The following is a 20772-nucleotide window of genomic DNA, read 5'->3' as shown; positions in this document are numbered from 1 at the left end:
AGGCAACAGTGCAAGACTCCACCTCAAAAAAAAAAACAAAAACAACTGCATTATACTTCCTCAGTGCTGAAGTTTCCTCTATCTTAATATCTGTTTTTGTCTTTATTCTGGAATTCCTGTTGCTTTGATCTTTTTCTTTTAATAGCTGTCATATAAAAATCAAAGAATTTATAAGGCAAACATTTATAAATTAAGTCTGTAGGCATTAGACTTCTACTTCTTAAAAGTGTTAATACCTGCAAAGTTCTATTTATTAAGACATCCAGCCTTTCACCCCCACACAATTTCATCGGTGCTGAGTGGTGGTCAGGCCTTGGTTGGGCAACTTTGGTCAAACTTGCCTTGAGGTGCTGCTGCTACACAGGTAGTGGTGGCTCAGTGCCTTCAAGAAGCTCCATTTTTGTAGGTATTTTGTGGCTATAAAATTCAGAAGTGCCCCCCAAGTTTCCCTCTTGCATCTGTGATTCATCTAATAGTCTGTTTTCTTGGTCAACATCCCGTGTTTTTTGTTTTTTGTTTTTTTTTGAGACGGAGCTTTGCTCTTGTTGCCCAGGCTGGAGTGCGATGGTGTGATCTCGGGTCACCGCAACCTCCACCTTCTGGGTTCAAGTGATTCTCCTGTCTCAGCCTCCCGAGTAGCTGGGATTACAGGCATGCGCCACCACGCCCAGCTAATTTTGTATTTTTAGTAGAGACAAGGTTTCTCTATGTTGGTCAGGCTGGTCTCGAACTCCTGACCTCAGGTGATCTGCCCACCTCTGCCTCCCAAAGTGCAGGGATTACAGGCGTGAGCCAACGCACCCGGCCCCCCATGTTTTATATACATATTTTTGTTCAACCACATGGTCTCTTTAAAGTAGAACTTCAAGTTATTTATTGTCATTTTTGTATCTGCTGTCCTCCAGAAGCACTAGAGTGAATTTTTAGTAATCTAGTCTGCTAAAATTTTGAAATATTCATTTCCTTTATTTATTTATTTATTTATTTAAGTTAATTAATTAATTTTTTTTTTTGAGACAGAGTCTCACTCTGTCGCCCAGGCTGGAGTGCGGTGGCGCGATCTCGGCTCACTGCAAGCTCCACCTCCCAGGTTCACGCCATTCTCTTGCCTCAGCCTCCAGAGTAGCTGGGACTACAGGCGCCCACCACCACGCCCGGCTAATTTTTTGTATTTTTATTAGAGACAGGGTTTCACTGTGTTAGCCAGGATGGTCTTAATCTCCTAACCTCGTGATCCGCCCCCCATCGGCCTCCCAAAGTGCTGGGATTATAGATGTGAGCCACCGTGCCTGGCCTCCTTTATTTATTTTTAATTGAGGCAGAGTCTTGCTTTGTTGCCCAGGCTGGACTGCAGTGATGTGATCTTGGCTCACTGCAACCTCTGTCTACCCGACTCAAGCAGTTCTCCTGTCTCAGCCTCCTGAGTAGCTGGGATTGTAGGCATGCGCCACCACACCTGGCTAATTTTTGTATTTTTAGTAGAAACGGGGTTTCACCATGTTGACCAGGCTGGTCTTGAACTCCTGAACTTAAATGATCTCATCTCAGCCTCCCAGGGTGCTGGGATCATAGGCATAAGCCACCACTGCCTGGCCTCATTTCCTTTAATAAGTTTATTTTTCACTCATTTTTCCTTATTAATTTATTGACATAAAATAGTAAACCTTCCCAATTACAGTAGTTATTACTCTAAATAATGTATTTGTGACTATCATAACTGGTAAAATGATTATTTAGGCAACGCATTTTAAAATTTCTTGTGCCCAGGCATGGTGGCTCACGCCTGTAATCCTAACACTTTGGGAGGCCGAGGCAGGCGAATCACGAGGCCAGGAGATCGAGACCATCCTGGCTAACACGGTGAAACCCCTTCTCTACTAAAAATACAAAAAAGTAGCCAGGCGTGCTGGCAGGTGCCTGTAGTCCCAGCTACTGGGGAGGCTGAGGCAGAATGGCATGAACCCGGGAGGCGGAGCTTGCAGTGAGCAGAGATCATGCCACTGCACTCCAGCCTGGGCGACAGAGCGAGACTCCGCCTCAAAAACAAAAACAAAAACAAAAACAAAAAAAAATTTCTTGCCTAGTTCTGATGTTATTAATTACACATAACTTTTGAAAATAATTACAATTGTTATTAATAGTATATTTTAATATAACTTAAATTTAAAACATTCTTATGAAAAATCTGACACCTTATATTGAAACTTTTTCTAGAGTTGTAGAAGAATTACAGCTAAAACTTACAAAGGCTAATGAAAATGCAAGTTTTCTGCAAAAAAGTATTGAGGACATGACTGTCAAAGCTGAACAGAGCCAGCAAGAAGCAGCTAAAAAGCATGAGGAAGAAAAGAAAGAATTGGAGAGGAAATTGTCAGACCTGGTAAGGAGATACTCAGTGGGCCTGTTGGCTGGCAAGGAAGGCAAGGGATAGTACACACATGGGCAGATGACTCATTCCCTCATTCGGGGTCTCTGCAGGAAAAGAAGATGGAAACAAGCCACAACCAGTGTCAGGAGCTGAAAGCCAGGTATGAGAGAGCCACTTCTGAGACAAAAACCAAGCATGAAGAAATCCTACAGAACCTCCAGAAGACGCTGCTGGACACAGAGGACAAGCTGAAGGGTGCACGGGAGGAGAACAGTGGCTTGCTGCAGGAGCTGGAGGAGCTGAGAAAGCAAGCCGACAAAGCCAAAGTACGTGACGCGAGAGAATTTCCTTGTGTTGTAGCTTGCCTGAGCTCTGTGTCAAGGCAGGAAGGGTGCTTAGAAAGCAGCAGCCAGTGGGACAAGTTAAGGTGGCCTCTACAAATGTTACCCTTCTGAGTGCGTGGCAGGGTGGTACATTACATTTCCTATGGCTTCAAGTGTTTTGTGCCAGCTGCTGTTCCTTCTCGGACGGTGTTGCCTGCCAGTCTTTCCTGGAATGGACTGTGTAGCCATCACCCCCGTGCTGCTTGTTTCCCAGAGGTCACAAAGGTTCTTTCGTTGCCTGAGCTCTGCTTGCCTGCTTGTTCCTCTAATCTTGGCCGTGCTTGTTGCTGCCTTGCACTAGGGTTTGGAGAGATGTTGCGATAAAGCAAGAGGCAGAGGTCACATGAAGTAAGCAAGCAAGGAATCGGGACTAGAGAGAGCCTGGTTGGAGGAACAGAGCTCTTCTAGGAAGAGTTAGAATTGAGAACTCCACAGAGGGCTTTATGTGTCCCCAGGAGGGTACTGTGAGCTTATTGACAAGGAAGCTGGATTCAAGGGCAGGGAGGAAACACCCTGTTAGTAGATAGAGCAGAATTTGATATGTTGGATTTCATTTTATGGTTTTAGGATTGTATCTGTGCCCAATGTATATTTTTTCTTTTTTTTTGTAGAGAATGGGGTCTTGCTGTGTTGCCCAGGCTGGTCTCAAACTCCTGGGCTCAAGCAATCCTCCCATCTTGGCCTCTTAAAGTGTTGGGATTACAGGTGTGAGCCACCATGACTGGCCTGCCCAGTACATTTTGTGACTCTGGTAACTTCACGAAGTTCAACCTTTCCCACTGTTTAACCTTCTATTGCTCAAAGGAAAGTAAATATTCATCTTTCTTTATTTTTAATGTGTTTATAGGAGTTTAGTAGAATGAAATGATAAAAGAGCATATATAGGACTTGAAACCAATCTCATGAAAAGCCTCTTGCTAACTAAGTGGACATGACATGGTATGTGTGTGCCATGCATGTCATCTGGGAGGCCCATATTCTCCCTCTTCTACATGCTGATAGTTGAGGATTTCTCTTCTTTCTGTGAAATACCTCCAGTTTTATGAGCCATTTAACACTAGATACAATTCCCAGATCTTTTGTCTTTGTGGTTTCCTTTATCTGTGCAGACTTCAGTTTTTTTTTTTTTTTTTGTATTTCCTTTAAAATGTTTCAGCCTGAGCAAACCACAGCATCGCAGAAGCTGATGTAAGGTCTCCTCGGTTGTTGTTTGTTTGTTTTTTTGCGACGAGGTCTCACTCTGTCACCCAGGCTGAGTGCAGCGGCACAGTCATGGCTCACTGCAGCCTCAACCTCTCGGGCTCAAGTGATCCCCCTGCCTCAGCTTCCCAAGTAGCTGAGACTAAAAGCACGTGCCACTACACCTGGCTAATTTTTTATTTTTTGTAGAGACAGAGTCTCGCTATGTTGCTCAGGCTGGTCTCGAACCCCTGGATGCAAGCGATCCGCCTGCCTCAGCTTCCCAAGGTGCTGGGATTGCAGGCGTGAGCCATCATTCCTGGCCAGTCTCACAAGGCGCTGGGATTGCAGGCGTGAGCCACCATTCCTGGCCAGTCTCACAAGGCGCTGGGGTTGCAGGCGTGAGCCACTATTCCTGGCCAGTCTCACAAGGTGCTGGGATTGCAGGCATGAGCCACCATTCCTGGCCAGTCTCACTGATTTTCTTGGTTGGTTTTGTGCAAGGGTCATTGAGTTAAAAATGCCAGGACTGTTCCCCTCCAAACGTGTCTAGTATCTAATTTCAGTGGATCGTAATCAGTCCCAGACTATTTGGAATAATCTAATGAAATCTACAGATATTTTTTCAGGAAAGTTTATGTGTGCACTCAGCAAGGTTCATGGAACCCATGAAGCCTCCTATTCCCTACTTTTAAGAGCCAGTGGGCTATAGCTGTGCTGCCTAATGTAGTAGCCACCAGCCATGTGAGACCATTCAAATTTAAATTTGTAGCCAGTTCTGGTGGCTCACGCCTGTAATCCTAGCACTTTGGGAGGCCAAGGTGGGCAGATTGCCTGAGCACAGGAGTTTGAGACCACCCTGGACAACATCATGAGACCGTCTCTACTACAAATACAAAAAATTAGTCGGGTGTGGTGGCACACACCTGTAGTCCCAGCTACTCAGGAGGCTGAGGCAGGAGAATCCTTTCAGCCTGGGAGGCGGAGGCTGCAGTGAGCTGAGATGGTGCCACTGCACTCTGGCCTGGGTGACAGAGTGAGATTGTCTCAAAAAATAAATAAAAATAAAAACCTTAATATGGGAATATATGCGGTCTACATTATTTTCTCTATTTTTGTATATGCTTGAAAGAGGATCGCTTGAACCTGGGAGGCAGAGGTTGCAGTGAGCCGAGATCGCGCCACTTCCCTCCAGCCTGGGCCACAGAGTGAGACTCTGCCTCCAAAATAAATAAATTAATTAATAAATTTAAATTTGTTACATTTTAATTAAAAATTTAGCTCCTCAGTTGCACTCACCACATTTCAGGTGCTCAGTAGTCATATGGTCACCATGATGGGAGTGCAGATAAGAACATTTATATCAGCTGGGCGTGGTGGCTCATGCCTGTAATCCCAGCACTTCGGGAGGCCTAGGTGGGTGGATCACTTGGGATCAGGAGTTTGAGACCAGCCTGGCCAACATGGTGAAACCCCGTCTCTACTAAAAATACAAAAATTAGCCGGGCATGGTGGCGGAGCCTTGTAATCCCAGCTACTTGGGAGGCTGAGGCATGAGAATAGCTTGAACCCAGAGGCGGAGGTTGCAGTGAGCCAAGATCGCACTATTGCACTCCAGCCTGGGCAATAGATGGAGCGAGACTCAGTCTCAAAAAAAAAAAAAATTATATCATTGCAGAAAGTTCTGGATAGCACTGGTATAGACACTGCGGTCAAATTATCTTATAATTCAGTAAATTTAAAAAAAAAAAAACTATTCCTTTTAGTCAGCAAAGCCTAGAAATTAGGCTGTAGTTTTTAAGTTATATGTGATATTGGGACTAAATCACTCTCAGCCCCTCGGCTACCCTTAAGTAAGGTCCTGTGGTGAGTTTGGAAGGCAGTAGTTTATTTTCCCTTGTTATGCCCCTTCCTTTTTTCATTAAAATATACTGACTTTTTGTACTTCTTTTAATTGTATTTTTAAAAATTGTTCTATGAATCCTTTCTGCTTTCAAAGTAATTTGATAATTGGAATGGCAGGAAAGAATCTTATGCCCTGATATTAAAATCAAGCTACTATTTTTATCTTCTAGGTAGCTACTGGGAATAATTTCACAAGTTGTTTCAAAGATAAAATAAGCTAACAGATACAGAAGCACTTTGCAAAACTACACTTTTGACTTATCTTTTTATGGGCTCTGTTTAGTTTCTTTCCCTTTGTTATTCAGATAGTTTCTATAAAGTTTATTGTAGAAATTGTAAAGTTTTTATCATTTAGGTTACATTAAGTTATTTGGGCTTGCATTTGTCTGCTTGATTTCATTTTTGTTTCCATTGTTTCCATCTTTTGTTTCTGTAGTCGCTAACTTATTTGTTAACATCAGCCAAAAAAGAAATTGAACTAATGTCAGAAGAGCTGAGGGGTCTGAAATCAGAGAAGCAGCTTCTTTCTCAGGAGGGAAATGATTTAAAGTTAGAAAACGGTTCACTTTTATCCAAGCTTGTAGAATTGGAGGCCAAAATAGCTTTACTTCAGGGAGACCAGCAGAAACTGTGGTCAGTGAATGAAACTCTTAATTTAGAAAAGGAGAAATTCTTAGAAGAAAAGCAAGATGCCGAAAAGTATTACGAGCAGGAACATCTCAATAAAGAAGCTTTGGCTGTTGAGAGAGAGAAATTGCTTAAAGAAATCAATGTTGCACAGGAAGAACTCTTGAAGATAAATGTGGAAAATGACTCTTTGCAAGCTTCCAAGGTGAGCATGCAGGCACTCATCGAAGAGCTCCAGCTCAGCAAAGCTACTTTGATTGCTAAGACTGAGAAGGACCAGGAAGAAAAAGATCACCTGGAGGACCAGATCAAGAAACTTATTACCGAAAACTTCATCTTGGCCAAAGATAAGGATGACATCATTCAGAAGCTTCAAAGGTCTTATGAGGAGCTAGTCAAAGATCAGAAAGCTTTGGTACAGGAGATTGAAGATCTCACAGCTGAGAAAAAGTCAGCTTTAGAGAAACTGTCCAATCTCAATAACACGTGCATAGCCTTAAAGGTAGAACGAGATAATGTTCTTCAGAACAACAGAAATCTGCAGTTAGAGACGGACATGCTGCTGCAAGATCAGGAAAAGCTGAATGCCAGCCTCCAGGCCGCTCTCCAGGTCAAACAGCTGCTCCGCTCAGAAGCCAGTGGGCTCCGCGCACAGCTGGATGATGCCAGCAAGGCCCTGAGGAAGGCAGAGCTGGAGACCGTGCAACTCCAGGCCACAAACACAAGCCTCACGAAGCTCTTGGAGGAAATTAAGGCCAGGCGGGCGGTCACGGACTCCGAGTGCATCCAGCTCCTGCATGAGAAAGAAACCTTGGCTGCCTCCGAGAGAAGGCTCTTGGCTGAGAAAGAGGAACTTTTAAGTGAAAATAGAATAATCACTGAAAAACTCCACAAATGCTCAGAAGAGGCTGCCCATACTGAGATGAGCCTGAATGAGAAGATCACTTACCTGACTTCCGAGAAGGAGATGGCTTCTCAGAAAATGACTAAACTTAAAAAGCAGCAGGATAGTCTCTTGAAAGAAAAATCCTCACTGGAAACGCAAAATGGAGCTTTACTTGCAGAGAGACAGAATTCCATCAAAGCCATAGGAGACCTCAAAAGGCAATGTGATCAAGAGTCTGCAAACAGAAGTTTAGTTGTGCAAGAGAATATGAAACTCCGCGGTAATATTGACGCTCTGAAGAAGGAGCTTCAAGAGAGAAAAAAGGAAAACCAAGAACTAGTGGCCAGCAAGTGCGACCTCTCTTTGATGCTGAAAGAGGCTCAAAATGCCAAAAAGAATCTGGAAAAAGAACACACTCACATATTGCAAGCAAAGGAGAGTTTGGATGCTCAACTTAACACGTGTTGTTCCGAGAAGAACATTTTGCTGAGAGATGGCTTGAACCTGCAAGAAGAGTGTCACAAATTAAGCAAGGAGATCCAGGAAATGCAGCAGTCCTTAATCCTGGAACAGGAAGCCAGAGCAAAGGAGAGCGAGTCATCCTTGTACGAAAACAATCAACTTCACGGGAGGATGGTGCTCCTGGAGCAGGAGGTGGAGGAGTTAAGAGTGTGTATCGAGGAGCTGCAGTCCGAGAAGTTTGTGCTACTTCAAGAGAAGACCAAATCAGAGCAAGAACTGGCAGAGATAATCGAGGAGAAGGAACTGTTGACTGCAGAAGCAGCTCAACTTGCTGCCCATATAAAGACTCTGAAAAGTGATTTTGCTGCCTTGTCCAAATCCAAGGCAGAGCTGCAGGAACTGCACAGCTGCCTCACCAAGATTCTGGATGACCTTCAGCGGAACCACGAGGTGACCCTGGCCGAAAAAGCCCAGGTGATGCAAGACAACCAGAACCTCCTGGCTGAGAAGAGTGAAATGATGCTGGAAAAGGATGAGCTCCTGAAGGAGAAGGAAACCCTGGCAGAAAGCTACTTCATCCTTCAGAAAGAGATCAGCCAGTTGGCCAAAACCAACAGCCATATTTCAGCCAATCTCCTAGAATCTCAAAATGAAAACCGTACTTTGAGAAAAGACAAGAACAAGCTTACTCTTAAACTTAGAGAGCTCGAGACTCTTCAGTCATTTACGGTAAAGTGAGAGGGTCAAGTATTGAGCACCCAGACTGCTTACTAACACTGTGCACTAACTCAAGTGGTGTAGGTCATCTTTCTTCATTTCTGCTTATGGAAATCCACCTCATTAAGTCAGTTGCTTATATGTCTCAAGCTGTTCGTTACAGTCTGAAAGGGGGATTCTTTACTAAGTATCTCACTGTAGTAGTCTCTCCCCATTTGAAAAAAATTGCAAACTGTGAATAAAAAGGATTTATTTTTTAATCTAAGGAGAAACTTTATGAAAAAGCTTAAGAGCAATAGTGAAATTCGGCCGGGCGCAGTGGCTCACGCCTGTAATCCCAGCACTTTGGGAGGCTGAGGTGGACAGATGGGACAGATGGCTTCAGTCTAGGAGTTCGAGACCAGCCTGGGCAACATGGCAAAACCCTGTCTCTACAAAAAATACAGTAATTAGCTGGGAATGGTGACACATGCCTATAGTCCCAGCTACTCAGGAGTCTGAGATGAGAGGATTGCTTGAGCCCAGGAAGCAGAAGTTGCAGGAAACCGAGATCATGCCATTGCACTCCAGCCTGGTTGACAGAGTGAGACCCCATCTAAAAAAAAAAAAAAAAAACAGCCAGATGTGGTGGCTCACGGGGGCTGAGGCAGATGGATCACCTGAGGTCAGGAGTTCGAGACCAGCCTAACCAACATGGTGAAACCCTGTCTCTACTAAAAATACAAAAATTCGCCAGGCGTGGTGGCATGCACTTATAATCCCAGCTACTCAGGAGGCTGAGGCAGTAGAATCACTTGAATCCAGGAGATGGAGGTTGCAGTGAGCCGAGCTTGCACCATTGCACTCCAGCCTGGGCAACAAGAGTGAAAAACTCTGTCTCAAGGGAAAAAAAAAAAGCAATAAATTGGCGCATATTGAAATATAGTCTTCTGTTTGGCTTTTAACTATTTCATTGTGTCTATCCATTTGGAGTTGGAAGATTCCATTGAAATCTTCATGGCTGATAATTGGATAGGGAAAAATGCAGAATTTTCATAAACTTTATTAGACTAATAAATTATAAACAAGTGCCTAAAGGATTTTATTTATTTATTTATTTATTTATTTTTTTAAGACAGAGTCTCACCGGGCGCGGTGGCTTACACCTGTAATCCCAGCACTTTGGGAGGCTGTTGCAGGCGGATCACGAGATCAGAAGATCAAGACCATCCTGGCCAACATGGTGAAACCCCGTCTCTACTAAAAATACAAAAATTAGCCGGGTGTGGTGGTGTGGGCCTGTAGTTCCAGCTACTCAGGAGGCTGAGGCAGGAGAATCACTTGAACCAGGGAGGCAGAGGTTGCAGTGAGCTGAGATTGCACCACTGCGCTCCAGCCTGGTGACAGAATGAGACTCTGCCTCAAAAAAAAAAAAAAGAGTCTCGCTCTGTCACCCAGGCTGGAGTACAGTGGTGTGACCTTGGCTCACTGCAACCTCTGCCTCCCGGGTTCAAGTGATTCTCCTGCCTCACCCTCTTGAGTAGCTGGGACTACAGGTGCGTGCTGCCACCCCCGGCTAAGCTTTGTATTTTTAGTAGGGACTGGGTTTCACCATATTGGCCAGGCTGGTCTCGAACTCCTGACCTTGTGATCTGCCTGCCTCGGCCTCCCAAAGTGCTAGGATTACAGGCATGAGCCACTGTGCCTGGCCTGTTAATTAATTTATTTTTTTAGAGGTGGGAATCTTGCTGTGTTTCCCAGGCTACTTTCCACCTCCTGGGCTCAAGCAATCCTCCCGTCTCAGCTCCCTGAGTAGCTGGGACTGTAGGCACATGCTACCATGCCTAGCTATATTTTCATTTATTTTTATGGTTATTTTTATATCTAACTTTTTTTTTTTTTTTGAGACGGAGTCTCGCTGTGTCGCCAGGCTGGAGTGCAATGGCGCAATCTCAGCTCACTGCAACCTCCGCCTCCCAGGTTCACACCATTCTCCTGCCCCAGCCTCCCAAGGAGCTACAGGCACCCGCCACCATGGCCAGCTAGTTTTTTGTATTTTTATTAGAGACGGGGTTTCACTATGTTGGCCAGGATGGTCTCAATATCTTGACCTTGTGATCCGCCTGCCTCGACCTCCCAAAGTGCTGGGATTACAGGCGTGAGCCACTGCGCCCGGCCTATATCTAACTTTTTATAATTAATTTTGATAGTTAACAGCTAAGAATTTGTCTCCATATGCATCTTTTTATTCACAGCCGTGTTTTTATTCATTACCCACAACTTGCATTAAATGCTTCTCGTTAAACACTTGAGCCTTATGTTAGAAGTGCCCAAATAATTTTTATATTTATTTGAAAAATTCTCAGCCTAAATTTGAGTGACTTTGAAAGCCCCAGATTTGAAATAGCAAGGATGGTATTTTAAACTTATAATAATAAATATGATTCCAAGAAATTCAGCTATATAAGGATGTTATTCATTGTTACCTCCGAACGGTCTCTCAAACATAAGTCGGAATGAAGGGAGCATGCTTGCCAGTGTCATTTGGAACTTTCACTGGAAGATGTATGTTTACATGCAAATTGCATAACAATTGACATTGAAAAATGGCAGGAAAGGGTCTGCATATTCTACTTCAGAGTAAAGACCTTTCCTGTCCTGGTCCGTCTGTTTCAGCACTGGATTGGTGACTGATTCACCCTCTCTGTGTGCCTCCCTTACCCACACAGACACTGAGTGCTGCCTGAACAGCACAGCCCGATCCTCACCTAACGGTGTTGGCGAGGGCTGTCCTCATTTCTCACAGTGTTTCCTTGTATTTAGGCTGCTCAAACAGCGGAAGATGCCATGCAGATAATGGAACAGATGACCAAAGAGAAGACTGAGACTCTGGCCTCCTTGGAGGACACCAAGCAAACAAATGCAAAACTACAGAATGAAGTAATCAGATTTAAATAGCTTTTTATACAAAGAACAGCTTACCAACTTGGTAGAATGTTTGGTCACTGACTCAGGATTGCTTATGTTTTTGAAGTGTGTGACTTTACACAGGTTTGAAATGCATGCCAGAGCCACGATAATCTTAATAAAGTGTATCACTTCATTACTTATTAGGATCAACTTTACAAATTGAGGGAAAAATCCTAATAGTGTGGCTAAGGTGACTGTTTACTGATGGCACTAGCGAGAGGAGGTACTGATGGCCTGCTCTAGCTTTTGTATCCTTTATCTTACATCACACACATTGTTTTTTCTCTTCTCTTTCCCAACTTTGAGCCACTAAGTTTTCTTCCTCAGCCCTGAGTCTGATGTAGGCCTTTTCTTGGCCCAATTCAGTACTGATTTCCTTTTGTGTCATCTTGAATGAGTCACTTCTGGAGCAGGGACAAATATGTGGCGTCAAGATATTTTGATTCTGTCCGCAAGTAGCATTTCTCCTTCTGTGGCATTTCTCCTCCTCTTTGGATTTCCCTGCTCCCACCCTCCTAGCTCATACCAACCCTTTCTTCATTTGGAAAGCTGTTATCTAAATCCTAAGCCGACTGAGGCACCAAAATGGTTATGTGAAGTCCTGTGGAACTTCAGATGCTTTTTTGTTGTTGTTGCTTTTTTTGTTTTGTTTTGTTGTTGTTGTTTTGAGATGGAGTCTTGCTCTTGTTGCCCAGGCTGTTGTGCAATGGCATGATCTCAGCTCACTGCAACCTCCACCCCCCGGGTTCAAGTGATTCTCCTGCCTCAGCCTCCCGAGTAGCTGGGATTACAGGTGCCCACTACCACGCCTGGCTAATTTTTGTATTTTAAGTAGGGACGGAGTTTTGCCATGTTGGCCAGGCTGTTCTCGAACTCCTGACCTCGTGATCCTCCCACCTTGGCCTCCCAAAGGGCTGGGATTACAGGCATGAGCCACCACGCCCAGCCCAGATACTTTTAAAAGTAATAGGCAGGTAAGACATTAAGGAAGGAAAGCAAGGGGGAGGCAGTGGCCAAACTGAGGAGCCACTATAAAGACCAGGCCTCCTCATTGTGGAGGTCAAGGATCAACTTTTCAAAGGAGATGAACATTTGGAGGTAATGATATGATAAATAACAACACTTCACATAGAAGGAAGTACATTTATAGAACTGACAATCCTAAGAGAAGATGACTTAAGCTAAAAGTATAAAAGCATTAAAAAATCATAGCTGTTAATCAAAATTAGAAGCTGAAGTAAATGAGAGGATTTTAGGGAATGTGTCTAACCTGCAGCCGTGGAACCAGGGGGAACTGTGTCGTTCTGTAACAGATCCCTTGGTGTCTTTGTTATAGCCAGAATTCAGGGTTGGATGAACCATATTTTCGGACCCATTGTGATATTTTATTTTTCTTGTTTTGTTAATCTGGAATGTTAGGTGTTAAAAGGAAGATGGTAGTTGTAAAACTAGCAAGACATTTTCTAGGACTCCTGACTGGTGGCATGTGGCATGGCAAAAGGAGATAGCTCCCTTTTCTGGCTGTAGGAGACAACTTCTCAAGGCCCAGAAAGCCAGCATGGCCCCAGGAGCCACCTTGAGGAATGGAGGCCCACATGAGCTACCATCCTTGGTGGTGGCTCTGCACCTAGAGCTCCAACCACCTGCCACAGCCTGTGATCAGTCATATCCCCACTCATCCCAGTGACAGCTCTGGCTTTCCACCAAGAGCCAGGCCCTCAGCTGGCTGCATCCCCGTGGGCCAATGATGGAGCCAGGTGGGTGTAAGTGCCCTTCAGTCCCACGACATGGCTTTTTCCTCTTCAGGTTCAAGTTCAGATGGGTAACTAAATTTCTTTCCAGTCTACAAATAATTTTGATTCAAATAAATAATTTTTGTAATGAGGACTATGTAAATCTGGTACTGACATTGAAAAATATCATATCCTAAATCACTAATCTTTGGGGAAAGAAAAGGGTTTCTTTTCATTACAAAGAATAATCCTTGCTGATGTCATTGCTTTGCATTTTATTTCTTGTTTTTAATCATATTTGAATAGCAAGTTCAGTGATAAGTGCTGATAATTGTACACAAGATAAAAGAAAACTTTACTTCTGTGTAGCAATTTAGTTTGACCTTTTGGCCAGGTGTACAGGATATATATATCAGACTAAATGTAAGGAGGAGGTTTGCAGTTTGTAATAGACTTGTCATCTGTAATCTCTTCACCCAGGAGACTTTTTTTTTTTTGCGAGTGACTAATTTCATCTGTCTTTTCAGTACACATTTTCATGAATAATTTGTTCATTCATGTCACTGGAAAATGAAATAATTTCATCAAGTTTTTTTCTCTTGGTCTTTAAGTTGGACACACTTAAAGAAAACAACTTGAAAAATGTGGAAGAGCTGAACAAATCAAAAGAACTCCTGACTGTAGAGAATCAAAAAATGGAAGAATTTAGGAAAGAAATGTAAGTTTCTATCCTTTGAGAAAAAAATATGGAATTTATTTTAAATTGAAAATGTGAACACAATGCTAATTATTTAAAAATTATTTGAGAAGTGCATAAAGTAAACGTATGCAGACTCTATTGCATACCCCAGAAGCAACATCAGTAACCACTGTGAGGTCAGAGCCACAGCTAAGTTAAAGGATCAGAATGAAATGTGTACTGGCTGATGAGTTCAGTTGGGGATTCAGATGTGACTTTGGGGTGGGTGTGGTGGCACGTGCCTGTAATCCCATCACTGGGAGGCTGAGGTGGGTAGATCACTTGAGCCTGGGAGTTTGAGACCAGCCTGGGCAACACAGCAAAACCCTGTTTCTACAAAAAGTACAAAAATTAGTTGGGTATGGTGGTGTGTGCCTATTTGCCAATTACTCAGGAGGCTGAGGTGGGAGGATCACTTGAGCCCGGCAGGTTGAGGCTGCAGTGAGCCATAATCGTGCCACTGCACTCCAGCCTGGGTGACAGAGTGAGATCCTGTCTCAAAAAAAAAAAAAAAAGAAGTGACTCGAAAGCCTTGAAAGTACGAGTAGAATCAGAACAGCCAGTCTTAACATTTGGTCTTGAACTTCCGACCTCAAGTGATCCTCCCTCCTCAGCCTCCCAAAGTTCTGGGATTATAGGCATGAACCACTGCGCCTGGCCAGCCAATCTTAACATTTGGAAATGTCAGACCCTTCATTAGCAAGTCCCTCAAAACTCTTTTTATAGGGGGAAAAAAAATCAAATAGCATGTCACTTTCTACATTTTCAGTATTTCAATTTTAAGAGTAATAGACCAGGCACGGTGGTTCATGCCTGTAATCCCAGCACTTTGGAGGCTGAGGTGGGTGGAGCACGAAGTCAGGAGATTGAGACCATCCTGGCTAACACGGTGAAACCCCATCTCTATTAAAAATACAAAGAAATTAGCTGGGCGTGGTGGCGGACGCCTGTAGTCCCAGCTACTCAGGAGGCTAAGGCAGGAGAATGGCGTGAACCCGGGAGGCGGAGTTTGCAGTGAGCCGAGATCGAGCCACTGCACTCCAGCCTGGGCGACAGAGCGAGACTCCATCTCAAAAAAAAAAGAAAAAAGAAAAGGAATCAAACCGTCTGGCATGGAAATGAAATGACCAGCATTTTGGAAGACTGTAAAATTAAGGTTTACACATCAATTTGTTACGTGGTTTCAGGCAGACAGACTGTTCATACTTCCTTTGTTGATGCTAACTCAGTTCTTGCCTTTCAAGTTTGGCTAGTGTAGTTATTAGAGATTGGCATTTTCAGACATTTTAAAGGATGGTTACAGTGTAGATTTCATTTGGTCTTCTATTCTGTTAACGACACTGTATCAACCGTATTAACCTAAAACCCTAAAGCTAATCACCTGGTGAACATTGGAGTGTGTCTTTGTCTTTCATGGTAGGTACAGTTAAGGTAGGAAGGATAAAAAGGTGAGTATATACGGTCCCTGCCCTTCAAGGGTTTGTGTCTTTTTTTTCCAATCCTAATACATAGATGAGATTCAAGCAAAAACCAAAACATCAGTTCCAAACTGCTGTTTTAAGTCACCATCCTCAATACTATTTGTTGATTGAGCTTGGATTAAGCTAGCACATGTGTGGTTCTTCGGGGAGTTTTAAAATTTTCCTGGGAGTAATCTGAGCTGCTCCTGCGAGGGGATGCACAGCTCGTGATGTCGGTGATTTTCTTCCTCAGTCCTAGTTTAAATGGCAGGTCTCTAGATGATGGGATTATGTTTAAACAGTTCCAACGATTTCATTTATGCAGATTTATAAATTTACAATTGTGATTATGGTCATCAGGGTAGGCTTCAATTTCCTTGGCCTGCCAACATCAAGTGACACAAATAGAAGATGGGTCACCATGACAGGAAAAACAAAGTCATTTGTTGTAATGTGACAGTTTAGTTCTATTCATTCAGAAAGCAGGGTGCAGGTACAGATTAGGATTTCTTTTCTTGGTGACACGAGTCATTTTGCAAACCTGAAGGGCTTTGGGGCACCAGGTTGAATTCCTGCATTGTGTCCCATGGGCAGCTGGTGAGGGAGAATGTGAACTGCCACGAGAGACTCCCTCTCCAACCTGCACTGCCATAATCCCACCGCCAAGCTCCCTGGGTCCTACTAGGTGATGGAGGGGCAGGGCCAAGTGGACCTGGCCAAGAGGGTTCTTGGGGTTTAGATAAAATTCCATTTTCCTGCAGTACTACTTACGAGTCTTTTGTTGTTTTTATTTGTTTGTTTGTTTCTGAGACAGAGTCTCTGTTCCCCAGACTGGAGTGTAGTGGTGTGATCTCTGCTCACCACGACCTCTGCCTCCTGGGTTCAAGCAATTTTCGTGCCTCAACCTCCCAAGTAGCTGAGATTACAGGCACGCATCGCCATGCCCAGCTAATTTTTTTGTACTTTTTTTTTTTTTTTTTGAGATGGAGTCTCACCCTTTAGCCCAGGCTAGAGTGCAGTGGTGCAGTCTCGGCTCACTGCAACCTCCGCCTCCCGGGTTGAAGCGATTCTCCTGCCTCAGCCTCCCGAGTAGCTGGGATTACAGGTGCCTGCCACCACACCCATCTAATTTTTGTATTTTTAGTAGAAACAGGGTTTCACCATATTCGCCAGGCTGTACTCGAACGCCTGACCTTGTGATCCGCCTGCCTCAGCCTCCCAAAGTGCTGGGATTACAGCTGTGAGCCACTGCGCCTGGCCATTTTTTTGTATTTTTAGTAGAGATGGGGTTTCACCATGTTGGCCAGGCTGGTCTTGAACTCCTGGCCTCAAATGATCTGCCCGCCTTGACCTCCCAAAGTGCTGGGATTACAGGCGGGAGCCACTGCACCTGGCTCTTAGGAGTCTTTTGTTGCGGTCATTACTAGTATTCCAGTGAGATCACCTTTAATGTTCAGAGTCCTCACTGAATCCTGTCATGTCACCTACCCTCAGTGTGGTATTGGTTTCACCCTTATGAAGACATAGTTTTTTTTTGTTGTTGTTGTTGTTTTGAAATGGAGTTTTGCTCTTGTTGCCCAGGATGGAGTGCAGTGGCATGATCTTGGCTCACTGTAACCTCCGCCTCCTGGGTTCAAGTGGTTCTCCTGCCTCAGTAGCTGGGATTACAGGCATGTACCACCGTGCCCAGCTAATTTTGTATTTTTAGTAGAGACGGGGTTTCTCCATGTTGATCAGGCTGGTCTCGAACTACCAACCTCAGGTGATCCGCCTGCCTCGGCCTCCCAAAGTACTGGGATTATAGGCATGAGCCACCACGCCCGGCCAGGTGACATAAATTGTTTTTGTGACCCCCTCCTTCGAATTATTCCGTTGACTAATAAAAGCTTAGCTGAGATTGTGGCTCCAGCTGCTGTCATGCTAACCCCAGCCTGTGCTGAGCTGTTCCTGGTGCTGTACTCCCCAGACCTCTGATCCCTGAACACATTCAGGTGGGGAGGGACCGGATCCCAGGGCAGAAAGAGCCTGGGCTGCTTTGGATTTTCTACTATTTTTCTGCCCCAACAGACCTGAGGGAATCACATCTTCCTGTCAGTGACTTGGCACAATATGGCTGGGACTGTTAACGGGAGGGAGGAGCAGTGGGAGACACGCTGGTAGCGTTCCATGGAAGCCGGCACAGGAGGTATGGGGAGTAGGTTGAAAAAGCCCCTGCCCCTGATGACTGGTGGCTTTCTGGTCAGATTTCCAGGGCCTTCTGCGGTAAGAGGACTGTGTAATGGGAACAGTGCTTCTCAAAACAAACAGTCACTTTGCTATTCCTTAGTCTTATTCCTCAGAGCTCAAAGCTGGAGAATGAGCAGCTGCTTACTTCTTCCGTGGTTTAACGTGTATGGGGTTTTGCGTGTCCTCTGGAGCTTTTTTGGTGTTTCTCTTCACCTAATAGGACTGTGGTTCCTGGAGAAAAAGGGGCACCAATAAAGACACAGGGTTTCTTATTTTTTTGAGACAGGGTGTCACTCTGTTGCCCTAGCTAGAGTACAGTGGCAGCAGTCTCAGCTCACTGCAGCCTCCACCTCCCGGGTTTAATTCATCATGCCACCCCAGCCTCCCAAGTAGCTGGGATCACAGACATGCACCACCACGCCCAACTAATTTTTGTATTTTTAGTAGAGATGGGGTTTTGCCATGTTGGCCAGGCTGGTCTCGAACTCCTGGCCTCAAGTGATCCGCCTGCCTCAGCCTCCCAAAGTGCTGGGATTACAGGCTTGAGCCACTACGCTCAGCCACCACAAGGGTTCTAATAGGAACCCCTCCCTCTAGAATATTGCCCTTGCCCCTGGAAACCAGCACTTGTAACTGAATGTTCTTTTCCTGTGTGCCACTTACAAGGCTGCTTTTAGGAAAGCTCTTGCTTGATTTCGGTTAGCCAGCTCCTATTTTCAGTTGTAGATAACAATGAAACAGTTTCTTGTGGTGTATAATTTTGGATCTTAGGGGGAAAAGGGTATAAGTAATCTAATTTTTGTCTTTACTAACCTGGCACAGTAGTAAATGTACAATACATTTAGCATGATAATAGATTTATGATGGATTCATAAGTAAAATGTTTACAATATTAACAATGTTTGTCTTTAGTTTTAAACCTAGTCTCTTCTGTGTCAAGGTATCTTGTCATGTAGAAAGAAAAGTAGCTTCTTTAAAAACCATTAGAAATATTTTCGTAGCTATTTTGAAAATCATTCCTTGAGTATTTCCAGAATTTGGGTTATTGGAGCCTCTTTCCTCTATGAAATGGATTCACCCACTACCCACTAAAGAAAAAACAAAGTGCTCTATATCTGAATCACGACTGAAGTCATCTGCCAGCTGTAGCTCCTGTTCTTGTGGTTTTGCTGCTTACTGGCTTTATGATTTGGGGCAAATCTGTTTACTTCCCGGAGCTTCAGTCTTCTCATTAAAACATAAATGACATGAGCCTCCTTGGGCTTTGAGGATTAAATGAGAAAATGGACATGGAAGCATTTTGTAAATTTTAAAACAATAATTGTGGCCGGCCGCGGTGGCTCATGCCTATAATCCCAGCACTTTGGGAGGCCGAGGTGGGCAGATCACGAGGTCAAGAGATCCAGACCATCCTGGCCAACATGATGAAACCCCGTCTCTACTAAAAATACAAAAATTGGCTGGGCGCGGTGGTGGGCACCTGTAGTCCCAGTTACTCAGGAGGCTGAGGCAGGAGAATGGCGTGAACCTGGGAGGTGGAGCTTGCAGTGAGCCGAGTTCGTGCCACTGCACTCCAGCCTGGGCGACAGAGCGAGACTCTGTCTCAAAAAAAAAAAAAAATAATAATAATAATAATAATTTTGTTTTTATAGGTCAATGGTTTAGGATACTTTGGCCACTTTTAGATTACTTCCTTGATGTGTCGTTTTTATTTTCCTTCCTGTGGGCTTGAGAGAGAAGGAACAGGAGTATAAGCGTAGCACTTTGACAGGCCACACACATGTAGACACCATGTAGCCACTCATGAAGGCAGTGACCACCTGGGAAATATGTTTAGCTTATGGTAATTTTACCATAAGGAAATTTGATTTGTCAAAGATTGATGGACTTTGGACAGATGAACTTTCACTGTGATATGTGTGTATGTGCATGTATATACATATATACATATATAGAGAGAGATTCATATATATGCGTCTCTTTTGTGAGTGACTAGCTGAGGCTAAAATTCCTTCTCAGTTTATCTTCAATTGCTAAATAAACATCTCTGTAAAAAGCCTAATTTAGTGTGCTAAGAGAATTTTTGTGTGGATTTATTTCCCTAAGTCTTCCTGAGGTCATCCCAGTGTGCATATTATAGGTGGATGGAGAATTAAAAATTGAGAAAATCTAATGTGCCGAGAACTGCCACCCATTAGACAATTGAAGTTAAAAATAGATGCGTTCATGCATCAGCAGATGGATTCATACCCAGATGACTTGATTCAGAATTCAGCCATGTATGACAGCTTGCTAAATGGAGTTTAACCAACACAGATGTACTTAAAATTCACAATTCCATCAAAACCCTCTATAGCATAAAACTAGGATTTAGTGATCAAATATTGTGCATATTCATGTATAAAGGATAATGTTTAGGATGTATGTTTTGGATTATTTTAAGAACAAGAAGATGTTTAATAAATATACCTATCCTGTTCATTTTTTCTATGCTGATATTCATGGTATAAGTTAGCAGTCTCTATTATATTTTTATTTGCTTCTTTCAATTATAAATTAGCATTGTGGAAAGACTACTATAAAATAAAACACCTGTTATGTAATTAGGAAACTATATTTCCTTGGGGCATTCCGCCTCTAGTTGTCCTAAAAATATACTCAGATTTACATCAGCACTTGACTCTGACAGATACTGGTAAATGGGACCGTTGGATTTTTATTTCTTCCAGAAAAAAACAAATTATAGATCTGTGCAGTTAGAACAGAGTGCCTTGGCAGCAAATTAAATCACTTTATCAACGAAGTGGGTTTTAGTAAAATCATCTAATGGAAATATTCCTAAAGACAGGAGGGCTGTACTGACCATCTCATTTGTCATTTATTTTATAGCAAAATTCCTTTTTTATGGGGTAAGTTTGGGTGGTGGGAGGGTGGGCATAGGGTTTATTAGGTTCTGAAAAATGTAATAATTGTGGGTGGCAGTCCTCCTTTTGGGAGGTTATGGCTATTTAACCCCTTCTGCATGTAGATAATACTGTCTGCTGTTATTATAGATCCTATCAGGCACGTGACCCAGATATATTTTCTTCAGTGCTGTGAAGCTGGTTGTCTCCCACAGTTTCCTTGCCTGTCTTGTTT

General features: G+C 43.6%; 1 protein-coding gene across 37 annotated transcripts in view; it reads left to right on the top strand.

The window, feature by feature from the left end:
- CLIP1 (CAP-Gly domain containing linker protein 1) overlaps window positions 1-20772 on the top strand; it is a 154672-nt gene that overhangs the window by 95478 nt on the left and 38422 nt on the right. For 34 of the 37 annotated variants that reach the window (XR_010148170.1, XR_010148169.1, XM_063786085.1 and 31 more), the window contains 5 exons: window positions 2215-2380; window positions 2479-2694; window positions 6272-8539; window positions 11330-11446; window positions 13821-13927. Coding sequence is in view for 35 of the 37 variants with exons in the window: in XM_063786085.1 (XP_063642155.1) it covers window positions 2215-2380; window positions 2479-2694; window positions 6272-8539; window positions 11330-11446; window positions 13821-13927 (2874 nt within the window). In the remaining 2 variants the exon portion in view is untranslated. The remainder of the gene's footprint in view (window positions 1-2214; window positions 2381-2478; window positions 2695-6271; window positions 8540-11329; window positions 11447-13820; window positions 13928-20772) is intronic. The other 3 variants (XM_009426471.5, XM_009426469.5, XM_001167353.7) reach the window with 1 other exon arrangement.

Source organism: Pan troglodytes, chromosome 10, assembly GCF_028858775.2.
Source record: "Pan troglodytes isolate AG18354 chromosome 10, NHGRI_mPanTro3-v2.0_pri, whole genome shotgun sequence".
Classification (NCBI taxonomy): Eukaryota; Metazoa; Chordata; class Mammalia; order Primates; family Hominidae; genus Pan; species Pan troglodytes.
Note: the sequence above shows the minus strand (reverse complement) of the source record. Positions and strands in the feature narration are given on the sequence as shown.